This window comes from Neofelis nebulosa, chromosome X, assembly GCF_028018385.1.
Source record: "Neofelis nebulosa isolate mNeoNeb1 chromosome X, mNeoNeb1.pri, whole genome shotgun sequence".
Lineage (NCBI taxonomy): Eukaryota > Metazoa > Chordata > Mammalia > Carnivora > Felidae > Neofelis > Neofelis nebulosa.
Window position 1 is genome coordinate 98,692,105 of NC_080800.1, and position 27,426 is coordinate 98,719,530.

The window sequence follows — 27,426 nt, forward strand, 5'->3', positions numbered from 1 at the left end:
ACTGTCAGCACAGAGCCCAGTAAGGGGCTTGGGCTCACAAACCATGAGATCATGACCTGAGCTAACATCAGACCCCTAGCCGACGTAGCCACCAAGTCACCCCAGTAGCTTTTAAATTTTAGTTTAGCTTTTTTTTTTTTTCTGGGCTGGTGAGGGGTGTGTGGGGAGGGACACGGCCAGAAGAGAAGAGGTTTCCTATGTGGGCTCCACATTTTTAAAGCCCTTTCAGGAAAGGGGGAAAGGCAAGGCAGTTCTTCTGGTGGCCTTGGTGCTATTAATGCTGTTGCAAAAGAAACTGTGTTGCATCTTCCAGTTTACTGAGAGGTAACCAACCGACACTTGGTATGAAGACCAAGACCGCAGCTACTGCCACTGTGATCCGTATTTCAAATAGATGTCTCATTTTAGTTTTTTGTCAACTAAGCTACTGAAAGGTAAATAGGTCCTAAATTTTCAAGAAGTACTTTGTCCTAGTTCCTAAAAACATTTTTTTTTTTTTTTTTTTTTTTTTTGCTACTGAATTTTGGGAGAGGATGACTCAGGAAAATGGTCATTAATCTGCTAACTAGTTTGTTAAATCTGCTAACTCATTTTGTTTATGTTGTTAAGTACTCAATTCCAGGAAAATACTACCTTCTACTTTAGTTTCCTTTATAACAGTGGACTCCTATTTCCTGTGAAATGTCTTTATATTAAACAATGGAACTCATAATTTTAAGTCCTAATTAAAATAAAAAACCAACAATGCAGTAATTCTCACATTAGTTTCTCACATTACAAAATCTGGAAGAGCCTAAGGAATTTCATGTGAATTTCTTGTTTCCATGGGAAAATACAACTCTAATACACCACTTAGGGGTTTTTTTTTGATACACCACTTTTATATTTTACTATGTGGCTTTACTTTATTGAGGAGAATGTAGAATAGATTAGGGATGGATCGATGGTGACATTCTTGTCCAATTTCATGTTAAAGAAAATTAAATACAGTTAGATTTTCATCCTGGAATATGCTGACATTTTCAGCAAGATTTTTGTAGCAAGGAAGCACAGGGATTCTGACTGAAAGGTAAATAGGTGCAAATTCAAGTTTTGAGGAATGGTTACAATATTACCATATACATATATATATCCCTCAAAAATAAACATACATGGCTCCGCACCATCAGAGAGATCACCAACAGTGAGATCACGACCTGAGTCGAAGTTGGACTAACCGACTGAGCCACCCAGGCCCCCCTCCTATACATATTTTTTAAAAAAGAAAATGAAGGTAGTGAATGGCCTTAATTGTTGAAGAAAAAAGCCACTATTTTGGCTCCTTAGTTGGATACGATCAATAATCAGCCTAAAAGGAAATATTTTGCTCTACAAACACCCATTCTGTTTCTTCATTCATCATGGTACTCAGAAATGTATTACCGGAGAGTTTTAAAAAATTACAACTCATTCATGCATTTATTTATTAAACAATTATTGAACACCCGACTATGTGTCAGACACTAAAACCCTCTGAGGAGGAAATGCTATGTAAATAAAAATAATAAATTAACAATGCAAGTATTAATTTATTCGTCTTTCAAGATATACAGCTCAAACAGGAATATTTAGTTGCTGTTTCCTTCTCTGTGTTCTGTACGTTGCACAAATACTTTTGTCGATGTTTGTGTACCCATCTACTGAGCTCTTTGGAAAGGGAGACCTTGGCCTACTCATTTTTGTATTCCACGCAACCTGAGGTTTGGTATAGCTCAGACAGGTGGTCAGTAAACGATAGCTGAAACGAAGGAATTTAAGATAGTACCGCTTCATTTAGTATTAAATTACGAAGACAGCCTGGTGTCCAAACACTAGATTTATTTCTTAAAAATAGTACTGTGATGTCGTTATCAACTTGTTATCCTAGAAACCTGAATCATCCTGAGTCGATCCATTTGATTTTATCATATGTATTCAGATTGTATTTCAAGGTGGCTTAGCATCCAAGAAACGGGCTGATCGAGCAGCTTCCAACTCGCAAACTCGTACAGTCTCTAAAAGTTTTTACGCCCTAGAGGCTGGCGCCGAATCTAGGTGAAAGCGACTCGCTTCCCTCCCATCCCACGCGGGTGCCGGCATGACCCCATCTTTCCCTTCCTTTTTTCCCACCCTTTCGCCCTCCGGAAAGGGCCGAACGCTCCCAGAGCTTCCCAGTCTCACTCCGCCCCCTGCGGAAGGAGCCGAAGGCAGAGCGGGACGCCGACGCGCGGCCGCCGAAGCGCGGCCGCCGGGAGCTCGGGCCCTTCCGGAAAGGCCCGAACCGCGTTCGGAGGAGGAGGGCGCCGAAGTGGAAGGCGCCCCCGCGCTGTGCCCTCTGTCGGCGGCGTGGGGCAGCTGTAGCAGCGGTGGCGGCAGCCGCGTCGACGTCGACCAAGACTGGAGCGACGTTTGAAGAAGCAGCCGAATCGCCACGGAGTCCAGCTTCTGGTTGTTGGAGGGTTCCCACCCGTCCGCGCGGCCCGACGAGGAGAAGCGGCGGCGCCGGGAAGCAGGTGAGGACCCGGCCGGGCGCCGGGAGAGGCGAGGGAGCGCGCCCGCTGCCTCCGTCGCCGGGCCGCGCCTGCGTTTGCATTCTCCTCACTTGAACCAGGAAGCGGCGGAGTCGGAGGCTCCGCTCCTCCGGCCCTTTCTTTGTGTGGGCCCGGGAGTGAAGGAGGGGACGAGCCCGGAGGGCCGCGGCGCGGTCCCCTCCGCCGTCAGGGGCCGGGGGGCCGCCGGTTCCCCGGGTAGGCCCGGCGCGTGGGGAGCCCGCCGCGGGGACCCACTTGGCTTTTCCCTCGCCCTCCGCCTGGCTTTTTGTGCCTGCTTTTTCTCCTCCTAGCCCCTACTTTGATTTAGAGCTTTTCTGCCCGGCCCATCCTCCCCTTCCGTCCCCTTCCCGGGGCATAACAATGCCGCCCGCTTGGCCTCATCCCCTCCCAACACCCCACCCTCGCGTTCGCCACCTTCCACTTTCCCCGGCTCGCCGGAGGACCCCTGCCCTCGCCGTGCCGGTCGTAGCTCCTCCTGGATTTCCGGGACGCTGCCTTTTCGCGTGAATTGGGGTGAAAAACGTCGGTTGCAGCCGGCCGGGCGCAAATGGGGAAGAGGGGGTGGAGTAAGGAAGATGGGGTGCAGCTGCCGCAGGGAGCCGCGTGTCGGCTTGACTCCCTCGCGGATGGCGTTTCTCGCTTTTCCACCTTCACCTGCCCTCGGTCTGGGGTTTGCCTCACAGTGACGCGGAATGGCTTTTCCTTGGGCAGCTCGCAGCTCGTGGGGAGGGTTCAGAGCGATCTGTGCGGTTCCCGGGCCCACCCTGACGGGGAGAAGCGGGAGGAAAGCCACACAAAATGAAACCAGTCCCCAGTGTCACCTGGACACGTACGTTCGATGCATTACCCCGTTCCAGGAACCCGTTTGCAAACGACAAAAATCGGATTCCGAAAAACCTGTCTACCCACTTAGCAGCGACTTCTGTCGAAATCCCCATATTTCGGAAGCCCTGGTTGCTGGCTCGCTGTCCAAAGGTCACCCTCTCTGATGAATGCCTTTATGGTCACCTGGAAATCCTTGGTACTGTTAAACGAGCAACGCCTTATAACGGATGGTGTTTGAAATCCTCATTTCTAGGCTTTTTGCCTACTTTTTGTTTTTAAGCTGTAATTTTGAAAATTTCGAAGAGGCTTGAGATGCCCTGCCCTCCACGTGTATATAACTTAAGCACTGTGATGACAGTGGTAGTGTTTTGGTAACTTTAAAGGGAAAGAATATTAGCAATAAAAGTGTGTGTGTGTGTGTGTGTGTGTGTGTGTGTGTATGTGTGTGTGTTTACGTAAAGTACTTATCAGCTAATTGTTTGTACATAAAATATATGAAAGATAAATACGTAAAAGCTAAATAATATATTTAATACATGTATGCGTTTTAAACAACTCCGCATCCTTATTACCAGGAGTATGTTCTGGAACATGCAAAAAAAGAATGTTTGGGGGGTGGTACACAGCATTGCTCTTTACTGACATCCCGCTCCCTTTTTCTAGAGTAACTGTCCGCTCTGTTCCAGTAAGTTTCTGTTTTCATTGTCACTAACACATCAGGTATAAAAAAGTTCTCCTACGGCTGCCCATAATTCTTTACCAACAAATTGAAATGTTTTGTGTTTTCATGCAAATAAGCATTAAGAAATGGTGACTTGTCCTTAGTCTTATTTTTTCACAGTAGCATCTGTTGACTTCACTTGAAACTCTTTACAAGTCACCTCTGGAGATTGTAAGAGTAGAGAGGTGAGGGGAAGGGGCAAGGAGGATGAGGAGAGGGGAGAAGGTAAAAAAAAAAAAAGTGTTTCATAGTTTATCTAGATGTGGCACTCCAATTTAAATAAGAACAGAAAAATAATGGGCAGTCTAGAGGTAATGATTGTCAGGGTTGATAAACACTAATTCAGTTTCTGGCTGCAGGGAGTAGCTTTTGAATATGTTCTTAAAGATGAGTTAAAATTTAGAAAGTATAGAATGGATATTGCACACACCAAGCTCCTCTGACACTGAAATCATTCATTTACAGGTGGAATAACTTCTGTGTGTTCACGACGAAGACTTCATAAAGTTTTAAGACCGTTAAAAATGAACTCTTAACTCTTCTTGAGGACAAAACCCAAAAAATGGAACCAAGAAAATTCATTCTAATCTTAAGAAATTCTCAGTGGTGATGCATGTATCTGAGATTCAGAGGAAGAGATATTACTATTCAAATCTGTAGATCAGTTAAAAACTTGCTTGTCTCTTCTCGGGGAGAAGTCATGAGATTTGTTACATGGTCCAGAAACCAGCCTGCGTGAATAATTTATATACAAGCCAAAAAGTTAGGCCAACCTTCAGTTAAAACCTGATGCCTGTGACGCCGACGCCATGCTGTAGCTTACATTCTGAATGATAAAGTACTTTTGTTTTTCTTTTCTAATCTTCTCCCACCCCCTCCTCCTCCCTTTCTCTTATAGGCATGGAGAGTAGAAAACTGATTTCGGCTACAGACATTCAATACTCTGGCAGTCTGCTGAACTCCTTGAATGAGCAGCGTGGCCGTGGACTCTTCTGTGATGTTACCGTCATCGTGGAAGACCGAAAATTCCGGGCCCACAGGAATATTCTCTCAGCTTCTAGTACTTACTTCCATCAGCTCTTCTCGGTTGCTGGGCAAGTTGTTGAACTGAGCTTTATAAGAGCAGAGATCTTTGCAGAAATTCTCAATTATATCTATAGTTCTAAAATCGTTCGTGTTAGATCAGATTTACTTGATGAGCTGATTAAATCAGGACAGTTGTTAGGGGTTAAATTTATAGCAGAGCTTGGTGTCCCATTGTCACAGGTTAAAAGCATCTCAGGTACAGCTCAGGATGGTAATGCAGAGACCTTACCACCTGGTTCTGGTGACAAGAACCTTGAAATGCCAAAATCAAAAGATGAAGCCCAAGATAACGGGGCCACTATAATGCCTATTATAACAGAGTCTTTTTCCTTATCTGCTGAAGATTATGAGACAAAAAAGATAATTGTTACCGATTCAGACGATGATGACGATGATGTCATTTTCTGCTCTGAGATTCTGCCCGCAAAGGAGACTTTGCCGAGTACCAATGCAGTGACACAGGTCCAGCCTAACCCAGGTTCCGTTGCTATTTCAGATGTTGCTCCCGGTGCTAGTAATAACTCTCCCCCTTTACCAAATGTCACACCTACTCAGAAACTTCCTACTGCTGTGAATCAGGCAACTCTGAGCCAGACACAAGGAAGTGAAAAATTGCTGGTGTCTTCAGCCCCGACACATCTGACTCCCAACATTATTCTGTTAAATCAGACACCACTTACTACACCACCAAATGTCAGTTCTTCACTTCCAAATCATATGTCTCCTTCGATCAATTTACTTGTGCAGAATCCGCAGACACCAAACAGTGCTATTTTAACAGGAAGCAAGGCCAATGAAGAGGAGGAGGAGGAAATTATAGATGATGATGATGACACTATTAGCTCCAGTCCAGATTCGGCCGTCAGTAATACATCTTTGGTCCCACAGGCTGAAATCCCCCCGAATGCCACTTTTGATGGACCATTGATACAGAAGATGCAGGTTCCTACACTTCTGCAAGAGCCACTTTCTAATTCTTTAAAGATTTCAGATATAATTACCAGAAACACTAACGATGCAGGTTTAGGATCAAAGCATCTAATGGAGGGTCAGAAGATCATTACTTTAGATACAGCCACTGAGATTGAAGGCTTGTCAACGGGTTGCAAGGTTTACGCAAATATCGGTGAAGATACTTATGACATAGTGATCCCAGTCAAAGATGACCCTGATGAAGGGGAGGCCAGACTTGAGAATGAGATACCAAAAACATCTAGCGGTGAGACGGCAAACAAGCGTATGAAAGTAAAACACGATGATCACTATGAGTTAATAGTAGATGGGAGGGTCTATTATATCTGTATTGTGTGCAAGAGGTCCTATGTCTGTCTGACAAGCTTGCGGAGACATTTTAACATTCATTCTTGGGAGAAGAAGTATCCTTGCCGTTACTGTGAGAAGGTATTTCCTCTGGCAGAATATCGCACAAAACATGAAATCCATCACACGGGGGAGCGAAGGTATCAGTGTTTGGCCTGTGGCAAATCTTTCATCAACTATCAGTTTATGTCTTCACACATAAAGTCAGTTCATAGTCAGGACCCTTCCGGGGACGCAAAGCTTTATCGTTTACATCCGTGCAGGTCCTTACAGATCAGACAATATGCGTATCTTTCTGATAGGTCAGGCTCTATGCCTGTAATGAAGGATGATGGTATTGGGTATAAGGTTGATGATGGGAAAGAACCTGCCGTAGGGGCCGCATCTACTCCTCAGAACAAGCCAATGACCTGGGAAGACATTTTTATTCAGCAGGAAAATGATTCCATTTTTAAACAGAATGTAACAGATGGCAGTACTGAGTTTGAATTTATAATACCTGAATCTTACTGAATTTGGAAGTATCAGAAACTCTGGTTTGCATTAAGGGGCAAGGGTTTCAGAAAACCTGTAACACAAATTAAGGTGAAAACGAGTTAATTTGATCTGCCACGCCATCTGAAGGCAGTCTACTTGGATTATTTGTTGATAATTTTTAGAAGCAAATCGTTCCGAAAGTTTGAGTAGAGATTGAGAAGTTTCCCCCCCTCCCAAGTATCTGTTTATATAGTTCTCTTTCAGCTCATTTTTAAGAGGCAAACAACAAAAGCTTGGAGAGATAGTTTCCTGAATAGAATTTTGAAGCAGTCTGAATGTTCTTTAAAAATAACTGGAGTTATTAGCTTACCCTAGTATATCTTCCAACTTTCCCCTTCCATGTTAGCACTTTACTGCTGAATTCTCAATTTTGTTAATATTGAGACTATAAATGTGTGTTGTGTTTTGGATATGGCATAAAAAGTAAACAAGAACTTCTAAAGTTGTTCTGGAAAATTTCAGAATAAGTCTCTGCTTGGTTGTGTATTCTGCTAGTCCAAATGGATAGCAACCTCCTGCCTCCCTCCCGCCATGAAGATGGCCATGCAGACAAGTGTCTCATCTGAAGAAAGAGTTTTTAGTTCATTAGAGTTAAGTTGTAAGTTTCACTTTTCTTGCCATTGTCTGGAAAGGACTTTGGTGGCTGGACTACTGTATATATATACCTTTGCAGTGTGGTCTCCATGGGCGAAAGTGTTCACGGAAAACAAATCTCTGTATTGCAGACTGGAGGAGAGGAAGAGTTCTGTTGGTTTGTTTTGAATTCTGTGTTCTAACGTGATAGAGAGCGGAGGTGAATGGTGATTTCCTTTTTGTTCCTATGGTTAAAAATATTCCCTTGAGAAATTTCAAAGTTTGAATTTGAAAGCCACCAAATAAATCTTTCATTATGTATAAATCTTTATAAATGATAGATTCCATAAATGAGACTCCTACATATTTTAGGCGGGAGGCTACTGGTATATATTTTTAAATGTTCATATTACTTAGAATTTCTAATAGGAAGTTTTTGTTTGAAATAGTTGAATCCGTGATCTAGTATTTTCCTTTCGGCAAGACCTTTTAGGTTGTTACCCCTTCTGAAGTTAAGTTCCATTCCATCTGCAAAGTGCTGCAATATTATAGCAATCAGAAACTGTATATGGAATGTTCTAGAGGCTTGTTGATTCCCATTTCTCTTGAGAACAATAAGTATACCTTTCTTCCTTTTAAAATGACACCTATTTAAACACTTAGAAAATAAAGTCAAAACTCACTGAAGTGCTAGTACTAAAAGGAAGCAGGTTGGAACAAATGTATAGCCTAGCCTTTGTAACAGGATTAACTTGTTGAACTTCTGTAAATTACTTTTTGCAAAGGAAAAAAATTAATAGATACTAAAAAAGATTGTTGTGCATAGTTGTTAGTCATTTGTAACCTTGCTTAAATATTTCTTAATTCAACATAGATATTTTCTTCTCTTTAACCACGTATTTTTAAAAATAGTCTATTTCTTGACTCGGAACTTAAAGCTTTAATCATAATTTCTCATGTATGCATCATTCTTCTGATGGCGAGCTAGATTTGAAGATAATGGTTTCAGTGTTTCAGTTGGCAGTGGAGGGTCTCAGGCCTCCGTATTTGCAATAATACAAGAAGAAAGAAAAATATTATAATGGTTTGCTTACAGAGGGCTAGAGTGATGTGCATCTGACTGTTTCCTGTTCTGTGAGTCTAGACCTTCAAACCATTTTGTAAGCTAATCCTTGGAAGATTTTTAAGTTACCTTACAATTTAAGACTGTGATCTCCGGAATCACAATATCTGTTTAATTTCTGTGTGGATATTGACAACATTACTTTTTGACTATACGGTGCACTCGGAAATATTTTCAGTGGAAATCTGTTTGAGTTTCATTAATGTTGTTTTACCAGTTAGACATCATTACTTCAGCAAGTGTGAATGATACCGATGCCAGCAGAACTTCCAGAACTTTCAAACTCAACTGCTAAGAAAACGAGTTGATCGTAACAAAACTTGAGAGTTTCTACAAGGCTATTATGACAAACCAGTTCTGTAATGGAAAACTCTCCATTTTGAGTAATACGGATCTAACTATTTGCTGCTGCTGTGCTCTATGTAAATTCTGAATATAAAACTTAAACTCTGTGCCTAATGAAGGTATCTTCTAGAGTTTCTTGGGAGAAGGAAAACTGGAAAATTAACTTGTATTTTTGCCAGAAGACTCTTCCCTGCGATGTATGTCAGGGTCTTCAAGAAGTTTCTATATCCAAAGTTCAGAATTCGTGTGGCATACTCGTTCGGGGCTGAAACCATTCACCCCCAGGATTCATTGGGTTGGAAATCTGTAGCAAGATTCTGTTTAAAACTTAACATGGTGTTTTCCTATTTAATATTTAGTTTTCTGGCTATTAGATCCCTTCTTTTTTTCTTTTAAGTTGGCTTCAAGTTTGCTCCTGTGCTAAATTACCTGTAAATGTTCTGGATAGAAACTGTTTGAAATAACATTTTGTTAAAAGAGATGATAGAAAATGAAATGCTCAAAGTAAGCAAAGATTTTAAAATGCCATAAGAATCTTGCAAGATTTACTTTAAAACGTATTTGAAATGATCATTATCGTTTCGGTGGTAATGATCCCCCCATACAACTACTACGAGGAATTGATGAATTTTTTCCATTGTACCAAAAAGATAAATGGTTAAAAATGGTCAAGGTATTTTGTATTGTCAAGGCATGCATATTCTAAAGGATTAAATGTTAATTCAACAGCACTGGCTTCCTCACCTGTCCATCATCTGACTCTACCCAATACTGTAATGTTCATACTTGTACAATCTTCCCTGTCATATGACTTTAAGTTCTTTTCATTAACCATTACCTGGTATTAGTTCATAGAGCTTCTTATGGCAAAAATAAAATGTTATAATTCTGATTTTTTTGAGCGTATTTTTTACGAGATTATCTTTCAGAAATTATGTAGACTTGGGGCGCCTGGCTGGCTTCAGTCGGTAGAGCATGCCAGGGGTCTTCAAGCCCCACATTGGCCATAGAGCTTACTTAAGAAAAGGAAATTGTATACACTTTACTCTTCTGTTGTTTTTCAGTTTTTGTAGTAGGAGACTGGGGGTATTTCTGATGGCAGCATAACAAAACTCCTAGGTTTGTAGGAGTGCTGACAATACCGACTCCCATCTTTGGCTCTCCAGCTTAGTCATGTCTGTGCGATGACCTCCCTTGGGGCTACATGGTCCAGGCCCCTTGGAGGTTAATATATGTCCTGACCAGAATGCAGGAAGGCTTGTTTTGATCTTTCCTAAACTTGTTTAAACACCTAGCAGAGCTAACCATTTCTTCCCCTCCCCTCTGGCACACAGATGGCACCACTTTAGATAAAACTACACTTTGACCTCACCACCACGCTCTGTAAAATCTGTGGATTAAGGCCCGAACTTTGTGGAGGACAGCTTCGTAGCACCTGGGTTGTCGTCCGCTCCATCCCCCACCCCCACCCGGGCCCCAGCCAGTAAGTTGCCCAGAGGGAAACTCTGGAAGCCAAGCCGAATGGAGTGGCTTGCTGCTTCCTGGTTTGGTCTCAAAATGCCTTCTCAGTCTGGATGACACTTTACTGCCACCCGCCCCCCCCCCCCCCACCTTCTAACAGATTTCGCTTGTGGGTTAATTGCATCCTTGTGGTATCTTGAGCCACATTAGTCCGAAGTGAGTAGGCTGTTGTCTGTCACTGGCTTTGGGGTGTCTGTGATATTTTTGTACCTTCCATGAAGACGCACGTAAGTGAATAAGGAGGAGGACAGTTTTATTAATCTGAAACATCACAAAAGCAGTCTGGGTTTCCAACATGGCAGTGATACAGATTTTAAGCAACATCCAGTTTATACAGGTTCTGGATTAATATTTTAATGTTTCATGCCCAGTTCAATACTTTAAAGCAGAATTAGGAATAAAGCAGTAAATATTACAAAATGCAGTCAAGGTCCATATTGGAAATAGAAATTCCTTCATTACAGCAAATGTATTTGCAAAAGAGTAAAGCAGCAAATATTAATTTTTCTAAGGTAACATGCACTGTATAGAATTCAATGTAATAAAAAAAGAAGCTGCTCAAATTAAGTGTTACAAAATCTATTCTGTTTCAAGTTATTTTGTAAAGTAAGAAAAATACATAGAAATGAGTCAGAGTCTTAACACTTTAAGAAATGTGATAAATGTAGGATATACTGTGTACTGGTGCCTTTTAAAAAATCAAATACTCAGACACGTTCACTAAAGCAAAAGGTAAAGTGTAAATGGCAAAAAATGTCACTGAGTATTACAAGTTGGTATTTGTATAGTAAGTCAATTGGTTACTAGTCCCTTTTTGAAATCCAATAGAATTTAATATGCTCAGAAGTGTAGAAAATAATAGTAATTCTACGTAACACAAAAGGATCATTTTCGTTTTCCCGATTTGAACTCTGGATGAGACATCATTCATGGTGCTGGAAGTTAAACCGAATGCTTTGCAAACATTGATTTGTGAACAGCGGGTGCACTTGTCGCGCCTTGCTAATTCTCGATGGCTGGGTGTCTACAAGGTAGATGGGAGCACCAGCATTTGCCTGCTACCTCGAATCCATCAAGTCGGGAGGTAGCGAAATTGGCTGGAAAATTTTCCAGTATGTGTTCTGTGTTTGCAGAACTGTCTAATTAGGTACCCTCCTGTAGCCGCTGTATTTTTACATTATACAAGTGTAGGATTAGCAGCCTGCCTTTAAATCAGTCAATCCTCAGGTTAGCGTAAGATCGCAGTGAAAGTGTTCATTCTGAAGTTGAAGGCATGGGTGCCAGAGTGTTAAATTCGTCAGGTTGATGGTTTAAAGCTATGTGTAATTAAAAGAACTGTACAAACACCTACCACAATGTGCCAGATGGATTTTTAAATCTACGGTAACACTTAAGAATTTGTCAGGTTGGCGACTTTTGAGGTTTTGCAGACTTAAAGCGGCATTGTGACACTTTCATAATCTTGAACACTGTCGTGATTGGTCTCCACACAAAAAAGGATGATTCTTTCGGGGTGGGGTGCAGGATACGTGCGGTCTGCTGGGATTGAAGCACAATATTTGGAGATTAAATAGTCACAAAGATTAGTAACAATTCCTATCACCACCCAAGAACCTAATCTGGCATTTTTAACCGTCAGATTTCTATCTCCCGTAGCAAATGTCTTTTGTAGTACCGCGTCCTGCAGTGGAACCGCGGTCTCCTAAGTTACCGGATGTAGAACTGAGATCTACTCACAGCACTTCATATGTCGCTCTTTGTATTTCAGTGCTTCCTAAACAATCAACCCTGTTCCCGCTAGTCGAGGGAATATTGCACTTTTCCCTTTGGGAGGTACTGATAACAAAAGCTTGAGCTGAATGATCACAACAGCCATTTTTACAATACTCACGGAGAAGAAAAGGAGTACAAGATACGGGCAGCGTTTTTCAACATCCAGACAAAAGCAAACAAAATCTTAGCCGGAACGCTCTGTGTTGGAACCACTGCGTAGCTCCATCATCTGGGAAATTTTCCTTAGGGACCGACGTTGGCGGTAGGGAAAGATAGGGCCCATAAGCCAGGTGCTTCAACCAAGGTGCTAGGGTGGCAATCTACAAGCGTCCGAGGAGGCCCCTGCATTTACACAAAGTGAAACAGGCGGTGACCACGCTTCTGCAGAGCGCAGACGCCAAGCCTGTGGGAAATGCAGGTCCGCGCGGGACACGCCTCTTGCTGGGACGGCTCCGCAGCCTTGCTTAAAGAGTGTGTTGCTGCCCTTCTTGGAAGCACTGGGTTCAGCCCAGCCACCCCTGCTCTGCACTGATGACGCAGAAGCTTCATCCCTATCTTTCCCTGGCTTGGCAAGCCTCTGTAAAACCGTATGCATAAGAATCACACCTTAAACATTGTACCCTACACACTTCCACTAAAGCAGAAATACAAAAGCCACAATAATCTCGATAGCCAACAGGCATTCCTCTTTAGGGGCTGTAAGGTGGTGGTTTTTCAAAAGGCGGGTAATAGGGTGGAGAGTAGCGGGGTGGTGCGCTCGAGGACCACATGTAGCTGGGCGAAGGCGAGGCGGACTGGGGCTCATCAGAAAGTCCGGAGGGAGGGGAGGACGGAAAGACACCCGAATGCTGTGTGATAAAAACAGAACATCAGGTTAGGCAGCCAGGTGGCAAGTCCTCCGAAGTGCATGTTATTTAAAAACGCATTTGGACCGCGTTTGCTTCTGTTCGGAAGCACAGAGCGCTCCCACACCTCGCAAAGATCACGAGGGGCGGGGGCTGGTCCCACTCTCTCTCCCAGTCGCGCTACAAAGCTCCCGCACAGACAGCACGGCATCCTCCTTGCCGGCCCCTTGAGCCCTGCATCCAGTTCCCGATTCTTGTCGCTCCTGCTTCTGTGTCGTCCCTCCAACCCGCCACTCCCTTTTCCACGTTCACAACCCAAGCCTTCGCTACCCCTCCCTCGAGCTATGGCAACAGCATCCCAGCTAAGTCTCCGAAACAAAGGTGCTCCGGGCCTTAAGAACATCTGAGGTGGGAGCCTGGGTGGCTCGGCCGGTTAAGCGTCCGACTCTTGATTTCGGCTCAGGTCACGATCTCCGTTCAAGCCCCGCATGGGGCTCTGCGATGACAGTGCAGAGCCTGCTTGGGATTCACTCTCTCTCCCTCTCCCTCTCCCTCTGCCCCTCCCATGCTCTCTCACTCTCTCAGAGATAATTTTAAAAATAAAGAAAACTTAAAAGAACATCTGAGGTTAAGCCAGTAATACCTGGGAAAGTCTTTGCTACCAGAATATATCACGGAGCCCATCTCGCAGACCAAAACACAAAACAGAAACTAAGGTCAGAGAGGTTAAATGGTGTCTTGGACCTGGGCTCTTTTAAGTCCAGCAATTTCTGTTTCATCTTACTCGTGGCCCACCACCCCCAAATTCAGGGGAGGGCAGAGGAACACGGGCATGGAGGTGAGACTACCAACAGCGAGCACAAGGAGCGATTTGTCAGGTTGCAGAGACACAGGATTCAATGTGACTTTGTGTTGTCTTTGGGAAGAGAGAGGATATAGATTTAAAAAAACCACACACACAGTGGGGCGCCTGGGTGGCTCAGTCGGTTGAGCGTCTGACTTCGGCTCAGGTCATGAGCTCGCGGTCTGTGAGTTCGAACCCCACGTCGGGCTCTGTGCTGACCGCTCAGAGCCTGGAGCCTGTTTCGGATTCTGGGTCTCCCTCGCTCTCTGCCCCTCCCCCGCTCATGCTCTGTCTCTCTCATTCTCAAAAATGAATAAATGTTAAAAATAAAAAAAACAGTGAATTAACTCATGAGGAGTCATTTGCTACTTCTCTTTCCCTGGCCCATGTATATATAGACCCCTGACCCGAACGGTTTTCCTGCTCAAGGAGAGTTGGCCTGTTTTGTTCATTGCTGTATCCCCCAGACCTGACAACAGTGCTTGGCAAGTAGCAGGTGCTCAATACATGTTGAATGAGTGACTGTAACCTCAGGACTACAGAAGATGAACTTGGCATGTGTTTTAAAAATAAAATCCATTTGCAAAGAATACAGTCACATCTTGTAGCTATCGCCGCCTTGCTCCAGCGGCGGGACGTGGCTGAGGCGTGAAGGCTGGAGGGGGGTACGGGGATGGCGGGAGGCCAGAGGCCAGTTCTAGGCTCCCAGGAAGAGTGCACATAATAAACCAATGGACAGGGTGGAGAACTGCAGTTTTCGGGCGTGGCTTAGCTCTAGGAAGACCCACTTACACCAAAATTTCTCAAGAGTTCAAGTGCAGTTTGGGATGGTCGTTCCTTTACTTTGTTCACCTGGCCAGAGTCTGAGTGGATCATGTCATTTTTCCAGGCGTGGGGCAATCTAGAGTCAGCCTCCACATGAGATTTCTTTTTATATATTTCTTTTTTAAAATTTTGTTAATGTTTATTCATTTTTGAGAGACAGACACAGAGCATGAGTGGGGGAGGGGCAGAGAGCGAGGGAGACCCAGAATCCGAAGCAGGCTCCAGGCTCTGAGCTGTCAGCACAGGGCCTGACGCGGGGCTCAAACTCATGAACCACGAGATCATAACCTGAGCTGAAGTCGGATGCTCATCCGACCGAGCCACCCAGGCGCCCCTCTTTTTCTTTTTTAAAGTTTATTTATTTATTTTGACAGAGAGCACAAGCAGGTGAGGGGCAGAGACATGGAGAGACAGAATCCCAAGCAGTCTCTGCACTCTCAGCGCAGAGCCTGATTCGGGGCTCGAACTCACGAACCGTGAGATCATGACCTGAGAGGAGATCAAGAGTCAGACACTTAACCGACTGGGCCCCTGAGGTGCCCCGCTGACATGAGATATCTGGAGCCTGAGACCATCTGGGTGAGTCTCCTTATCCCCAGTCCTCACCCCTGCACTCCTTAGAAAGGGATGTCCAGGTTTCTAGGTGTTGCTTGAGACACTGAAATACCTGTCCACATAACGCTGGGACCGACAAGAGATGTAGGTGCCATTATTCCCTCCACCTCCCCCACCCCATCTATTATTTCACCCTGAGTGCAGGAACGTCAAAGGTCATAGAAACTGCAGAGCCTTTAAAGACAAAACAACTTGGGCACCTGGGTGGCTCAGCCGGCTAAGCATCTATTTTTTTTAAATATTTTCTTCTTTTAATGTTTATTCCTTTTTCGAGAGAGAGAGAGAGAGAGAGAGACAGCGCAAGCAGAGGGCAGAGAGAGAGGGGGACACAGAATCCGAAGTAGGCTTCAGGCTCTGAGCTGTCAGCACAGAGTCGGACACAGGGTTCGAACTCACAAACCACGAGATCATAACCTGAGCCGAAGTCGGACGCTTAACGGACTGAGCCACCCAGGTGCCCCAAGGGCCTGACTCTTGATTTCAGTTCAGGTCATGATCTCACAGTTCGTGGGTTCGGAGCCCTGCGTCGGGCTCTGTGCTGAGCGTGGAGGCTGCCTGGGATGCTCTCTCTCTCCCTCTCTCTCTGCCCCTCTCCCACCCGTGTGCTCTGTCCCTCTTTCCAAACAAATAAATAAACTTTAAAAAACCAAGACATTTGTATGGTGACTGCCTCGTCTTCCATTCTGCGCTACAGAACTCTCTCCTTTTCCCCCTCCCTCATCTTCAACCAAGAGCACTGTCCTCTCCGCCGGAGAGGAGGGCAAAACCCAGCGGGGACAAGAGTCCCCACGCACGGGGACGCGGTCCTCTGCCCTTCTGGATGCCGCTACAGGCCGGTTTTAGGCGCTGCCAGCCCCAGGCGGGAGGCGCAAGCTCCCCACCGCGCGGCTAGGAGGCGGCTGTGTCCCGGGAGGTAGGCACAGGCCACCGCGGGCGGCAGTTGCACGCGGTGGTAGAAGGGGGCGGCACGACAGCCTTTGGTTTTCACTTCTCACTTTCGCGGCTGGGAAGTATTCAAGCGGACGGACGGGGGTGGGATGATTCTCGCTTGGCTTTGGCGGCGGCGCCGGAGTCTTCTTAAGGATAACATGGGAGGACTGGGGAGCTAACTGGCTGCAGTCCACACACCCTTGGGGCTGGGGGTGGGGCCCACAGTACCAGCGCGTCGTTTCCTAGCAACAGGCAGGCACCTTGGGAAGGATTTGGCTCTGTTGCAGCTGGGGAGCTGGCCTGGTGCATTTGGGCTCCTGCCTAGGAGTCGACTCCACTAATGGGACGGGCAGTTCAGAAGAACAGAGCTCTGAGCCCTTGTAGCCACAAAGCATGAAAAGCATCTAAATAGCCTACTGCGGGGCCTACGTCGGTGCATTCAAGCTTCCCGAAGCAGGGGAGGCGAGGCACGGGCTGGTGGTGCTTCCAGAGGAGGGCCACCCTGTCAGGACACACACACGGCTCTCCTCTCCCACCCTAGCCTGCCCCCTGTCTGCCGGGCGGCGGACCCACACTCTCCAGGACGAGCGTGCCCTTCTGTCGCACGAGCTTCTCTCTCTTTTCGGGAGCACTGGGAGGCAGTGACTCTGAAGAGAGCCCTGTGCCCGGGCCAGGTGACCAAGGTCACAGCGGAAGATGCTGTGTCCCCAGGGTAAAATCCAGGCTTTCTTGATTCTTTACATGCCCCCTCGGTTTCTGTTGCTGCCCCAGAAAGCGAGGCCGGGGGAGATGGAGAGAAGAGTGGATAAAAGCAAGAAGAAGAAAAAAGGGGATGGGTCAGAAACGAGAGAGAGAGAGAGAGAGAGAGAGAGAGAGACAAAGTTGGTAGGAGAGGGAAAATAAAGAGAACAGTTGAGTGGCAGCCGCTACCACCTTCTGAGGCTCTCGGCCACCTGGGCCATACGCTGTCCCCCCTCCCCCCGGACCAAGCAATCCTTTCAGCAAATGGGCCTAGTTTTGGGGTGCCTGGGTGGCTCAGTCAACTGAGTGTCCGACTCTTGATTTCAGCTCAGGTAGTGATCCTGGGGTTGTGGGATCGAGCCCCACATCGGGCTCCTGAGTGTGGAACCTGCTTAAGATTCTGTCTCTCTCTCTCTCTGTCTCTCTGTGTCACTCTCTCCCCCCCCCACACACACACACTTGCACACACTCTCTCTCTCTAAAAATAAAAAAATAAACGGGCCCAATTTCTAGTGGGTCAGTTTGGTGGCTGAGATGAAATCTCATGGACCCCCATGTGATTTCATAAAGAGCAGAAACAGAGGCATTTGCATTTTGCACAGGCTGAGACTTTTGTTTTGGGCTAAACTTGGCAACACACAAGTGGGTGGGAGAGGAACCAGTCCACGGTTAGAGTGAAGCAGGGGGGCTGGCCCAATAGGCCAGACTGGGAAGGATGGCTGGAATCCTTGAGGGTTTGCATAAAGCTACGCTGGGTTGAATTTCCCAGCAGGAGTAGAAACGGATGCTTTACACCCTATGGAATGTGGACTACTTGGCTGAAACTGAGGTTACGCGTAGTAGGGAAATGAATTGGGGCGGCCAACAGAAGTGAGTATTGGGAAGATTAGCTAAGAGGCAAAGGTAGTCTCAATTTCTATCCTTCCTGCCTTGGGGGATGGGGAGTTCATTAGAAGCCAGGACAACTTAGGGGCGCCTGGGTGGCTCAGTCGGTTGAGCGTCCGACTTCGGCAAAGGTCATGATCTCAGGGTTCGTGAGTTTAAGCCCCTCATCAGACTCGCAACTGTCAGCACAGAGCCCGCTTTTGATCCTCTCTCTCCTTCTCTCTCCCTGCCCCTCCCCTGCTCATGCTTTCTCTCTCTCTCTCTCTCTCTCTCAAAAAGAAGACGAAGGAGGAGGAGGAGGAGGAGGAGGAGGAGCGGGAGAAGGAGGAAAGAAGCAGCAGCAAGGACACCTTGGAGGCCAATGTTTGCAAAAGTCCTGCTTCTGCAAGCTCAGCACTCACAGCATCCTCGGGGCCATCCGACCAGAGCGAAGTCATCTGACCACAAGGAATGTTTCCCAAGCTTTCTAACTGGACAGCCACCTCATAAGGGTATGACTTTGAGGGGTTAAAACAAAACCCTATGCGTCTCTTTCCTCTCCCTTCCATCAGCCTTGGGGTGAAAAGGAACAAACGCAAAGTCACATATAGTCCTATTTGGAAACGACCAGAATAGGGAAGTCATTCAGAAGAAACGTCTAGAAAGTTCACTTTTCCTGCTGTACTCTGGGCCCTTTTCCAATCTGAGAAGATCAGAAGGGAGCTCTGGTTTTCTGGCGTGTGGTGGGGGGAGGGGCGGGTCCGTGCTGCTGATGGTTTTATCGTCAGAGCTGGTGTGCGTTTTGCTGGCTGCTTTCTATTTATCTGGGAGCCCAAGCAGATGTTCCCCCATCCTCTTGGCCTTCCTGGGTAGAGACTGGTATTTCCTCCTATGAAACTATAAGGGAATTAAACTTGGTGAACAAAAGAAAACTCAATCCCAACACACCATTTAAGTTTTAGAGGGAGGGGCACCTGGGTGGCCCAGTAGGTTAAGCATCCGACTCCACCTCGGCTCAGGTCATGATCTCACGGTCATGAGACTGAGCCCGAAGTCGGGATATACGCTGACAGTGTGGAGCCTGCTTGGGATTCTCTCTCTCTCTGCCCCTCCCCTGCTTGCTCTCTTTCTTTCTTAAAATAAATAAATAAACATTTTAAAAATGTCTCCTTTTTTTTGAGAGAGAGAGAGAGAGTGAGTAGGGGAGGGACAGAGAGAGAGGGAGACACAGAATCAGAAGCAGGCTCCAGGCTCTGAGCTGTCAGCACAGAACCCTATGCGGGACTTGAACCCATGAGCAGTGAGATCATGACCTGAGCCACAGTTGGACGCTTAATCAACTGAGCCACGCACGTGCCCCATCATTTTTTAAAAAAGTTCTAGAGAGAAACAAATCGCTTAAAAACACATCACTCAGAACCCACACCACACAACTCTACGGTCTCCAAAAAGGAAACACGAAGACAGCTCGAATCTAGAAAAAGAACCGAGAGAGGTGTAAGAGGTATTCCAGCAGCCCCTGGAGGGAGGAGCAATTTCATAATTAATCAGAGAGAGTTTACTCTTTAGAGACCCTTTCTGAGTCATGATTAGGAAGCCCATAATTTAAGTCAGTAAAAAATATAAATATCCTAAAATTAACCAGGGAAGAGATCTATGCTGTGCTCAGATATATAGCTTCTCCAAAGAATTCTTGAAGCCAATTGTAGAGTCAGACTCCAAGGACAAGACACTGGTAATGACAAAAGTGTTTCCCTCAAAGGATTAAATAAGATGACCCTTGTAAAGCACTCAACACAATGCTTGGTGCATAACCAGCGCTCAATGAATAGGAGCTGTTACTAAAAAGCAGAGGCTTCGTGGGGCGCCTGGGTGGCTCAGTCGGTTAAGCGTCCGACTCTTGGTTTCAGCTCAGGTCATGAGCTCACGGTGTGTGTGTTCGAGCCCCACATCAGGCTCCGTGCTGGCAGTGTGGCGCCTGCTTGAAATTCTCTCTCTTCCTCTCTCTCTCCGCCCCTGCCCTGCTTGCTCTCTCTGTCTGTCAAAAATAAATAAATAAACTTTAAAAAATTAAAAATAAAAAAGCAGAGGCTTCCACAAATCCCTGACGTCTGTGCTATAAGCCCACGTGTAGGTTTGGCTTAGGTGGCTAGATTTGGATCCCTTCGCTGGGTTAGGGACCCTGTTTCTGGGTTTCCATCGCACTCTGGGTAACAGTCTATTTACATTTTTTGTCTCCACTGCTGTCCCCTGACCCCCCCCCATCAAGTCCCTAGACTGATCTCTTTTTTTTTAAGATTAAAAAAAATGTTTATTTTATTTTTGAGAGCAAGGGAACATGAGCAGGGGAGGGGCAGAGAGAGAGGGAGACACAGAACGGGAAGCAGGCTCCAGCCTCCTCGCTATCAGCAAAGAGCCCGACACAGGGCTCGAACCCACGGACCGCAAGATCATGACCTGAGCTGAAGTCGGACGCCTAACAGACTGAGCCACCCAGGCACCCCCCCCCCCACCAAAACTGATCTCTTAATGCAATCAATCTTTATATCCACAGCTCCTAGCACAGTGCCTGGCACATGGGAACACAGAGTAAACCCTGATTGAAATGAAGCCAACAGCCTGAGTCACCACTGGCATTGTCGATCTTGTTTTCATCCCTGGGGTAGTATTTGAATAAGGAAGGAGGGACAGAGAAATGTCTCCATACCCTAAAGAGAGTCTTCCCATCTCTCAATCTCTCTCTCTCTCTTTTGTTTTTTTGCAGCAACCATAACCAGGGAGATTAATGTTCCTACTTCAGGGGTACGTTATAAAGTGAAAATTCTTAAAGTCAATGTAATGAACATAATTTACCTCGATATAAAATAAATGGAGGCAGCCTCTTGGGCTGAACTTATGTGTCTGTGGCCCCTCTATCCCAGGATGACTTTTTTTTTTTTTTAAAGTATGCTCTACGCCCAACGTGAGGCTTGAACTCACAACCTTGGGATCAAGACTTGCGCACTGTACCGACTGAGCAGCTGGGCACCCCCTGGGATGACTTTTTATTACTTTTTCTTCCTGCGTTAATGTCCACATCCCTGTATTCTCTTAAAAGACTCTTTTTGCCTCCATCACTACTGAAATGATCTATACCCTTAACATTTTTTAAGTTTATTTATTTTTGAGAGAGAGAGTGCAAGTGCACGCAAGCGGGGGAAGGGCAGAGAGAGAGGGAGACTGAAGGTCTGAAGCGGGCTCCGTGCTGACAGCAGAGAGCCCCATGCAGGGCTCAAACTCATGAACCTGGAGATCATGACCCGAGCGCAAGTTGGACGCTTAACCGACTTAGCCACCCAGGGGCCCCACTGCCCTTTTTGAACATATTTGTGTTTCCCAGTCTGTATCCTATCTGGGTAACAAGTGCCCTCAGTTGTCTAACCTGTAAATACTGTAGGCTTTGGAACAAGTTCTAACATAATTTTTTTCGCAAGCTTTAAGGGACACCACCTTGTTCTGGTACCGCATTTTGTAACAGCGAACACATCCAGGCTCACGTTATCTATTACTATTGCAATAGAGTCCTAGACCCCCACGACAGTATCTAGACCAAACAAAAGTACACTTTATTCAACAAAATGGGGTTTTCTAGTTTCAATTATTTTGTTAATCGAAAGCTGAAATTAGGTTGCCCGAGGGCTTTGTATTTGCAAACTGGCTGCTTAATTGGAAGCACCCCCAAACACTCATGCTTTTATGTCCCCTTGGAGCATTCAGGGACCCTTAGTCAGTGAAAGCAAATTCATTACGGGCTTCTCTCCTTTCAAAGGTATTTCCTTTGGTCCTCAAATTTTTAATTAACCAGATTTCAATGTAATCCCCTTCTTCTATGGTCAAGGGTTTACAATCACTGTAAATGTTTAAAAGACCATTTTGCTTGTTTTCCTGAAGTGCCTAGTCCAGTGCTCAGCACATCATGAATCCCTTTTAATTAAGTGCCTTTCTTGGTTCTGTTTCTCTGTGCTTAGCCTCAGCTCAAATGGGAAAGGGGAAAGCGCAAATTTGGTAACTCTATTTCTGACCCATGTAATAACAAGGCAAAAAAGGGGCGAGGAGTGTTACTAAAAACAACAACAACAACAACAACAACAACAAAACCCCAAAACAAAACCTTTCTCTGTATAGTCCTAGTTAGGAAGTCTGGAGAAAAACAAGGAACTTCTTCCTCCTTACAGATTTCATTCAATCCCTTGTGTGGCCAGAGTCCCTTGTGCTAAAGAACAGACTAGGTCTCTCTATCTGGCAGAGGAATGAGAAGAGCCATGCGCGGCTGGACCGGAGTCCATACGGACACATTAATGAGTGTCATCTCCTGGGTGCCGGTCAAGGCAACCTGGGACACCTTGATCCCAGCTCCTCCTCTCCCCGTCTTTCCCATCTCACCTTGCCGCTGTCTTTAAGCTGGTCACTGGTACCCACAGGCTGCTGGAGGCCATCAGGGTCAGAGCCCGGCTACCTCGTACATATTAGGGAGCTTCCATAATTAGGGAGACCACAAGAGAGCATGGACGGCAGCAAGAATAATGGAGAGTTCTTTTTCTCTCCAAGCATACCTGAAAGTCATACGCAGAGTACGGTGGCAGGTGAGGAGGGCTATGGTAGTAGGTATTATACGATGCTACTTGAGGACGAGCATAGTAAGAAACAGTTGGATGGGCATTTTCAACAGAACAGTTCAGTGCTGGCAGAGTTGGGTTCTGTAGAAAAACACAAATTAGAAACGACATAAACGTTCGTTAGCAGGAGAGTGATTAAATAAACTGGCACATCTAGCCCGTGGAATAACATGCAGCTATTGATAAACAGACAATGATGTGGACCTATGTTTAGTGACAGAGAAAGTTGTCCAGGATATATTGTTAAATTAAAAAAAAAAAACAAAAAAAAAAAACCACCGGCGGGGCGCCTGAGTGGCTCAGTCGGTTAAACTCAGGTCACGATCTCAAGGTTCATGGAGTCTGCTTCGGATTCTGTGTCTCCCTCTCTCCATGCCCCTCCCCCACTAGCTCTCTCTCTCTCTCAAAAATAAAAAATAAACATTAAAAAACAGTCACTGGCAGGGGCGCCTGGGTGGCTCAGTTGGTTAAGCCTCTGACTTTTGCTCAGGTCATGATCTCACAGTCCGTGAGTTCGAGCCCCACGTTGGGCTCCGTGCTGACAGCTCGGAGCCTGGAGCCTGCTTCAGATGCTGTGCCTCCCTCTCTCTCTGCCCCTCCCGCACTTGCACTCTGTCCTCTCAAAAATGAACAAACGTCAAAAGATTTTTTTAAAAAGTCACTGGCAAAACTAAGGTCACAGTAGAAAGATCAGTGGTTGCCAGGGGTTGCGGTTGGGGGGATGAATAGGCAGAGCACGGAGGATTTTTAGGGCAGTGAAACCAGTCTGTATGATATTACAATTATGGACACATGTCATTATATGTATGTCCAAACCCATAGCATTACCACACCAAGAGTGAACCCTAAGGGAAACTATGGGCTTTGGGTGATAATGACTTGTCAATGTAGGGAAGTTCGTCCTTGATAACAAATGTACCACTCTGCTGGGGATGTAGTTAATGGGGGAGGCTATGCGGGGGGTGGGGGCAGGGAGGACCTTCCTCTTAATTTTGTTGTGAACCTAAAACTGCTCAGAAAAAAACAAGTCTTAAAAAAGCCACTATTATATTAATATAGCATGATTCCCAATTTATGTAAAAACAAAGACCCAAACAACTATGTACCTATGTGCATTTGTAAATGAAAAGAAATTCATCTGGAAAGATTCAAAATAGACTGTCAACTGTGGTTATCTCTGGGGAGGGGAGTAGTATCAGGAGGTATATGGGGACCCTTCACTCTATTTCTCTTTTGAGTTTTTTAAAAATGTATTTATTTTGGGAGAGAGTGCACCCCCTTGAGATCATGAGCGGGGAAGGGGCAGAGAGAGGGAGAGAGAATCCCAAGCAGGTTTTGGGAGCCAAGCAGGCTCACGAACCGTGAGATCATGACCTGAGCCGAAATCCAGAGTCGGGCACTTAACCGACTGAGCCACCCAGGCACCCTTCTATTTTTTTTTTTTTATAGTATATTACTTGTGTCATTCCCCCCCAATTTATTATTTTGAAACATTCAAACCTATAGAAAAGTTGAAATCACTTATTTATGTGGTTTTCAAAAACCAAAAAGACAAAGACAAGAATAAGGCCCAAAATACAACACGTCACATCGACAAGGCTGAGCAGGCTATTGCGCTTGCTGTGACGGAAATGTGACGAATCACAAAGGGTTTGTAAAAGTCGTGAGGATTCCTGCAGGTTGCAAGCTTGCTAAGGAGCTCTCATGCACACGTGAAGGGTACGTGTTTCTGTGTTTCTCACCGGCCCTGCCGGCGGAAGGCAACACCCTAGCAGTACACAGAACCCATGAAGGACCAAGCAGAGTATATCGATCCCCTTTTGTTTTTGGCACACAAAACGGCGCTGAAAGAATTTAATGCATTTTGATAACATGATGGTGCGTGTAGCCCTTCAAGGGTTAAAGCTGATCTTGTCCAGGATGGGGAGTTCCTGCTCTCAACAGGGCCGAAACACTGCTAAAGGAAGTCACAGCTCATTAGTGCCCAAGTAGGGCTGTCCCAAGCAGGACCTGACGTGTGCCGCGTGGGTCAAGGCACGGGGTAAATGTTTTTCCCGTGTTCCATGGCATTGACACGGCTTCCATTCGTGTGGATAGCCAAGGGCTGTCTGCAAAATCAGTGTCTTCGTTCTGGTATGTATCTACTCCACGTGAACGGAGAGCAGACGCTTCCTCTCAAGCGATGAAAATGTGTGGGCAGGCTTTGGCAGTGGCCACGGGCAGCCACGTTGGGGTGTTGGCAGAGGACTCTTCCCTTATAGCAAGTTTCAACACAGTTCTACTGCTCTCTTCCTTGGAGTGGGTTACTGTTTACATCTCTGGGAGCTTTGAAGAGCTACAAACCTCAAGCATCACAATGCAGCTCACGGAGAAGCAGAGAGAAATGTCTGTCAGCCCCTCCCATGGGTGGGAGGGGGCTGAGGTCCTCGACCAACTCCAAGGGCTGGCTCGCTTTCTAGAGAAAGAGTGCTCACAAACGCCTTGACTTCGCCACCAGAATTCTAAGAAGAAATCTCATCCCTGAGGAGGTCCCAGAAGTCATGTTCCCTTGGCCTTCTGTTAGTTAAAAACACGCCCTCCAGCTCTTGCAAGATGAAATCAGTTCATCTATGCAAATAAACTAAGCCTAGCTATAGAGGAACAATCACGCAATGTAAACGTTATCTATAAAAATTGTTGTGTGCTCAGCGAGGCTGGGGGCCCAGGCTAATCTCTGAAAGGAAGTTCACTATTACAGAGAAAGCAACACAAGAGGAAGATTGAATAAGCCCAGGAAAGCCACAGAAGACAGGAGAGTCAAGGGTAGAGGGCGTAGAGAGAATGGTGTGTGTTTCCGTTAAAATTCTGGGGCTCCTGGTGCACCTGGGGGGCTCAGTCGGTTAAGCGACCCACTTCGGCTCAGGTCATGATCTCGCGGTTCCTGAGTACCAGCCCTGCCTTGGGCTCCTCGCCGACCATGTGGAGTCTGCCTGGGATTCTCTCTCTCCCTCTCTCTCTCTGACCCTCCCCCACCTGCGTGTGCTCTCTCTCTCTCCTCTCTTTCTCAAAAATAAATAAACTTTAAAAAATAAATAAATAAAATTCTGGGGCTCAGAAGTTATGACACCCCCACTACTGATCGGTAACATTCTGAGCTCCAGGGAAACAAAAGGTTACTAGGAAGCACAGGAAATGGTGAAAGCAATCTTGCCTGGACAAAACTGACTTTATTCTGAGGCAATGATTGTGGACTTTTTAAAGAGGGTCACTTTCATTCCTCCCCACTTTACTCCAAACCATAGACACCAATTAGGAGAAAATGGCAAGATATAGTCACTTTTGAAAGACTCATCTCAAATTCTTATATCTTTGGTCAACAAACACTTCATCAAACATTTCTCAAAGCTCCTTTGCCCCAGGGCACCTGGGTGGCTCAGTTGGTTAAGCGTCTGACTTCCGCTCAGGTCAAGATCTCGAGGCTCCTGGGTCCGAGCCCCCTGTCGGGCTCTGTGCTGACAGCTCAGAGCCTGGAGCCTGCTTTGGATTCTGTGTGTGTGTCTCTCCCTCTGCCCCCCACCCCCACTTGTTCTCTCTCTCTCAAAAATAAATTAAAAACATTAAAAAAAAAAAAAAAAAGCTCCTTTGCCCCAAGCCTCCTCTGGTCAGGGAATGAAGACATCCTTGTTCCTCTCAAGGCAACACATTCTGCAAATGGCGGCTCCTGGCTAATCCCGTTGACAGCTGCCAGCTAGCCCTTGGCTCCTGTCCTCACTCCCTGGGAATGGCTTTCACCAGCCAGCACCCCTGGGCCTCCCTGCGGATCCCAGGGCATTCCACTCACGGGGGTGGGGGGGGGCACACCACAAGTCACCAACTGCGTTTGGACCCAGGTGGAGGATTTTATTGAGGTTCACTTGTTGATGTTCCAGGTTTGTCTACACCACGTCTCAGAGTGACTGAAGCGGGGCACCTGGGTGGCTCAGTCAGTTAAGCGGTTAAGCGTCCGACTCTTGATTTCAGCTCAGGTCATGATCTCCCTGAGCCCCGCATCAGGCTCTGCGATGACAGTGCGGAGCCTGCTTGAGCTTCTCTGTCTCCCCCTCTCTCTCTGCCCCTCCCGTTCTCTCTCAAAATAAAGAAATAAACTTAAAAAAAATAAAGTGATCGAAGTAATGGCTCCTTCTTGGCACCCCATCTGAACATTCCCACTTAACTCTCCCATCTCATGAATCGGATGCCCTGCCCCTGATCTTTGCTTTCATCTTTCGTTTTCCCCATTGGTCCTCCATTTGAGTTCCCAGGCCCGGCATTTGCATTTCCCTTGCCCTCCTCCTCGTTTCCTCTTAAAGAAGCTCCGGACAGTTGGAAACAACTCGCTTTTAATTGTTCTAAATTAAAGCAACTAAACAAAGGAGGTAATGTGTGGTAAAACACTTGGAGAACCGGAAAGGGCTATCCAAATGTCGGTCCAGGCAGCTGGGACGCGGTAGAAAGAGCAAAGCTCTGGCATCTGACAAACCTGGGCTCCAGTCCCAGCTCTGCTATTTAGTTCTGGGCAAGTCACTTGACCTCTGTTGGCCTATTTCCTCATCTGTTAAATGGGGGCAGTAATACTTACCTCATAAGGTAGTAATAGCGGGGAGGAACGAAGGAAGTTAATTGCGCAAAAGCCCTCTGTAGAAAGTAGAGGCTCGTGATTCTACCTGTCAGGACAGACCCTCAACAAACCCCCCT

General features: G+C 46.1%; 2 protein-coding genes across 3 annotated transcripts in view; one reads left to right on the top strand and one right to left on the bottom strand.

Annotated features, from left to right (window-relative positions):
• The first annotated feature begins 2,394 nt into the window (after nt 1-2,394).
• On the top strand, nt 2,395-9,992 carry ZBTB33 (zinc finger and BTB domain containing 33). The gene is made up of 2 exons (XM_058713847.1): nt 2,395-2,531; nt 5,015-9,992. Exon 2 carries the CDS (start codon nt 5,017-5,019, stop codon nt 7,033-7,035), a length of 2,019 nt encoding a protein of 672 aa, XP_058569830.1. The 5' UTR covers nt 2,395-2,531; nt 5,015-5,016; the 3' UTR covers nt 7,036-9,992.
• Nucleotides 9,993-10,857: 865 nt separating this feature from the next.
• Nucleotides 10,858-27,426, bottom strand: part of TMEM255A (transmembrane protein 255A) — a 56,185-nt gene continuing 39,616 nt past the window's right edge. For both annotated transcript variants that reach the window (XM_058713853.1, XM_058713855.1), the window contains 2 exons: nt 22,651-22,794; nt 10,858-13,242 (listed from right to left, as the gene is read on the bottom strand). In XM_058713853.1, the coding sequence (XP_058569836.1) occupies nt 13,084-13,242; nt 22,651-22,794 (303 nt within the window). In that variant the 3' untranslated portion in view covers nt 10,858-13,083. The remainder of the gene's footprint in view (nt 13,243-22,650; nt 22,795-27,426) is intronic.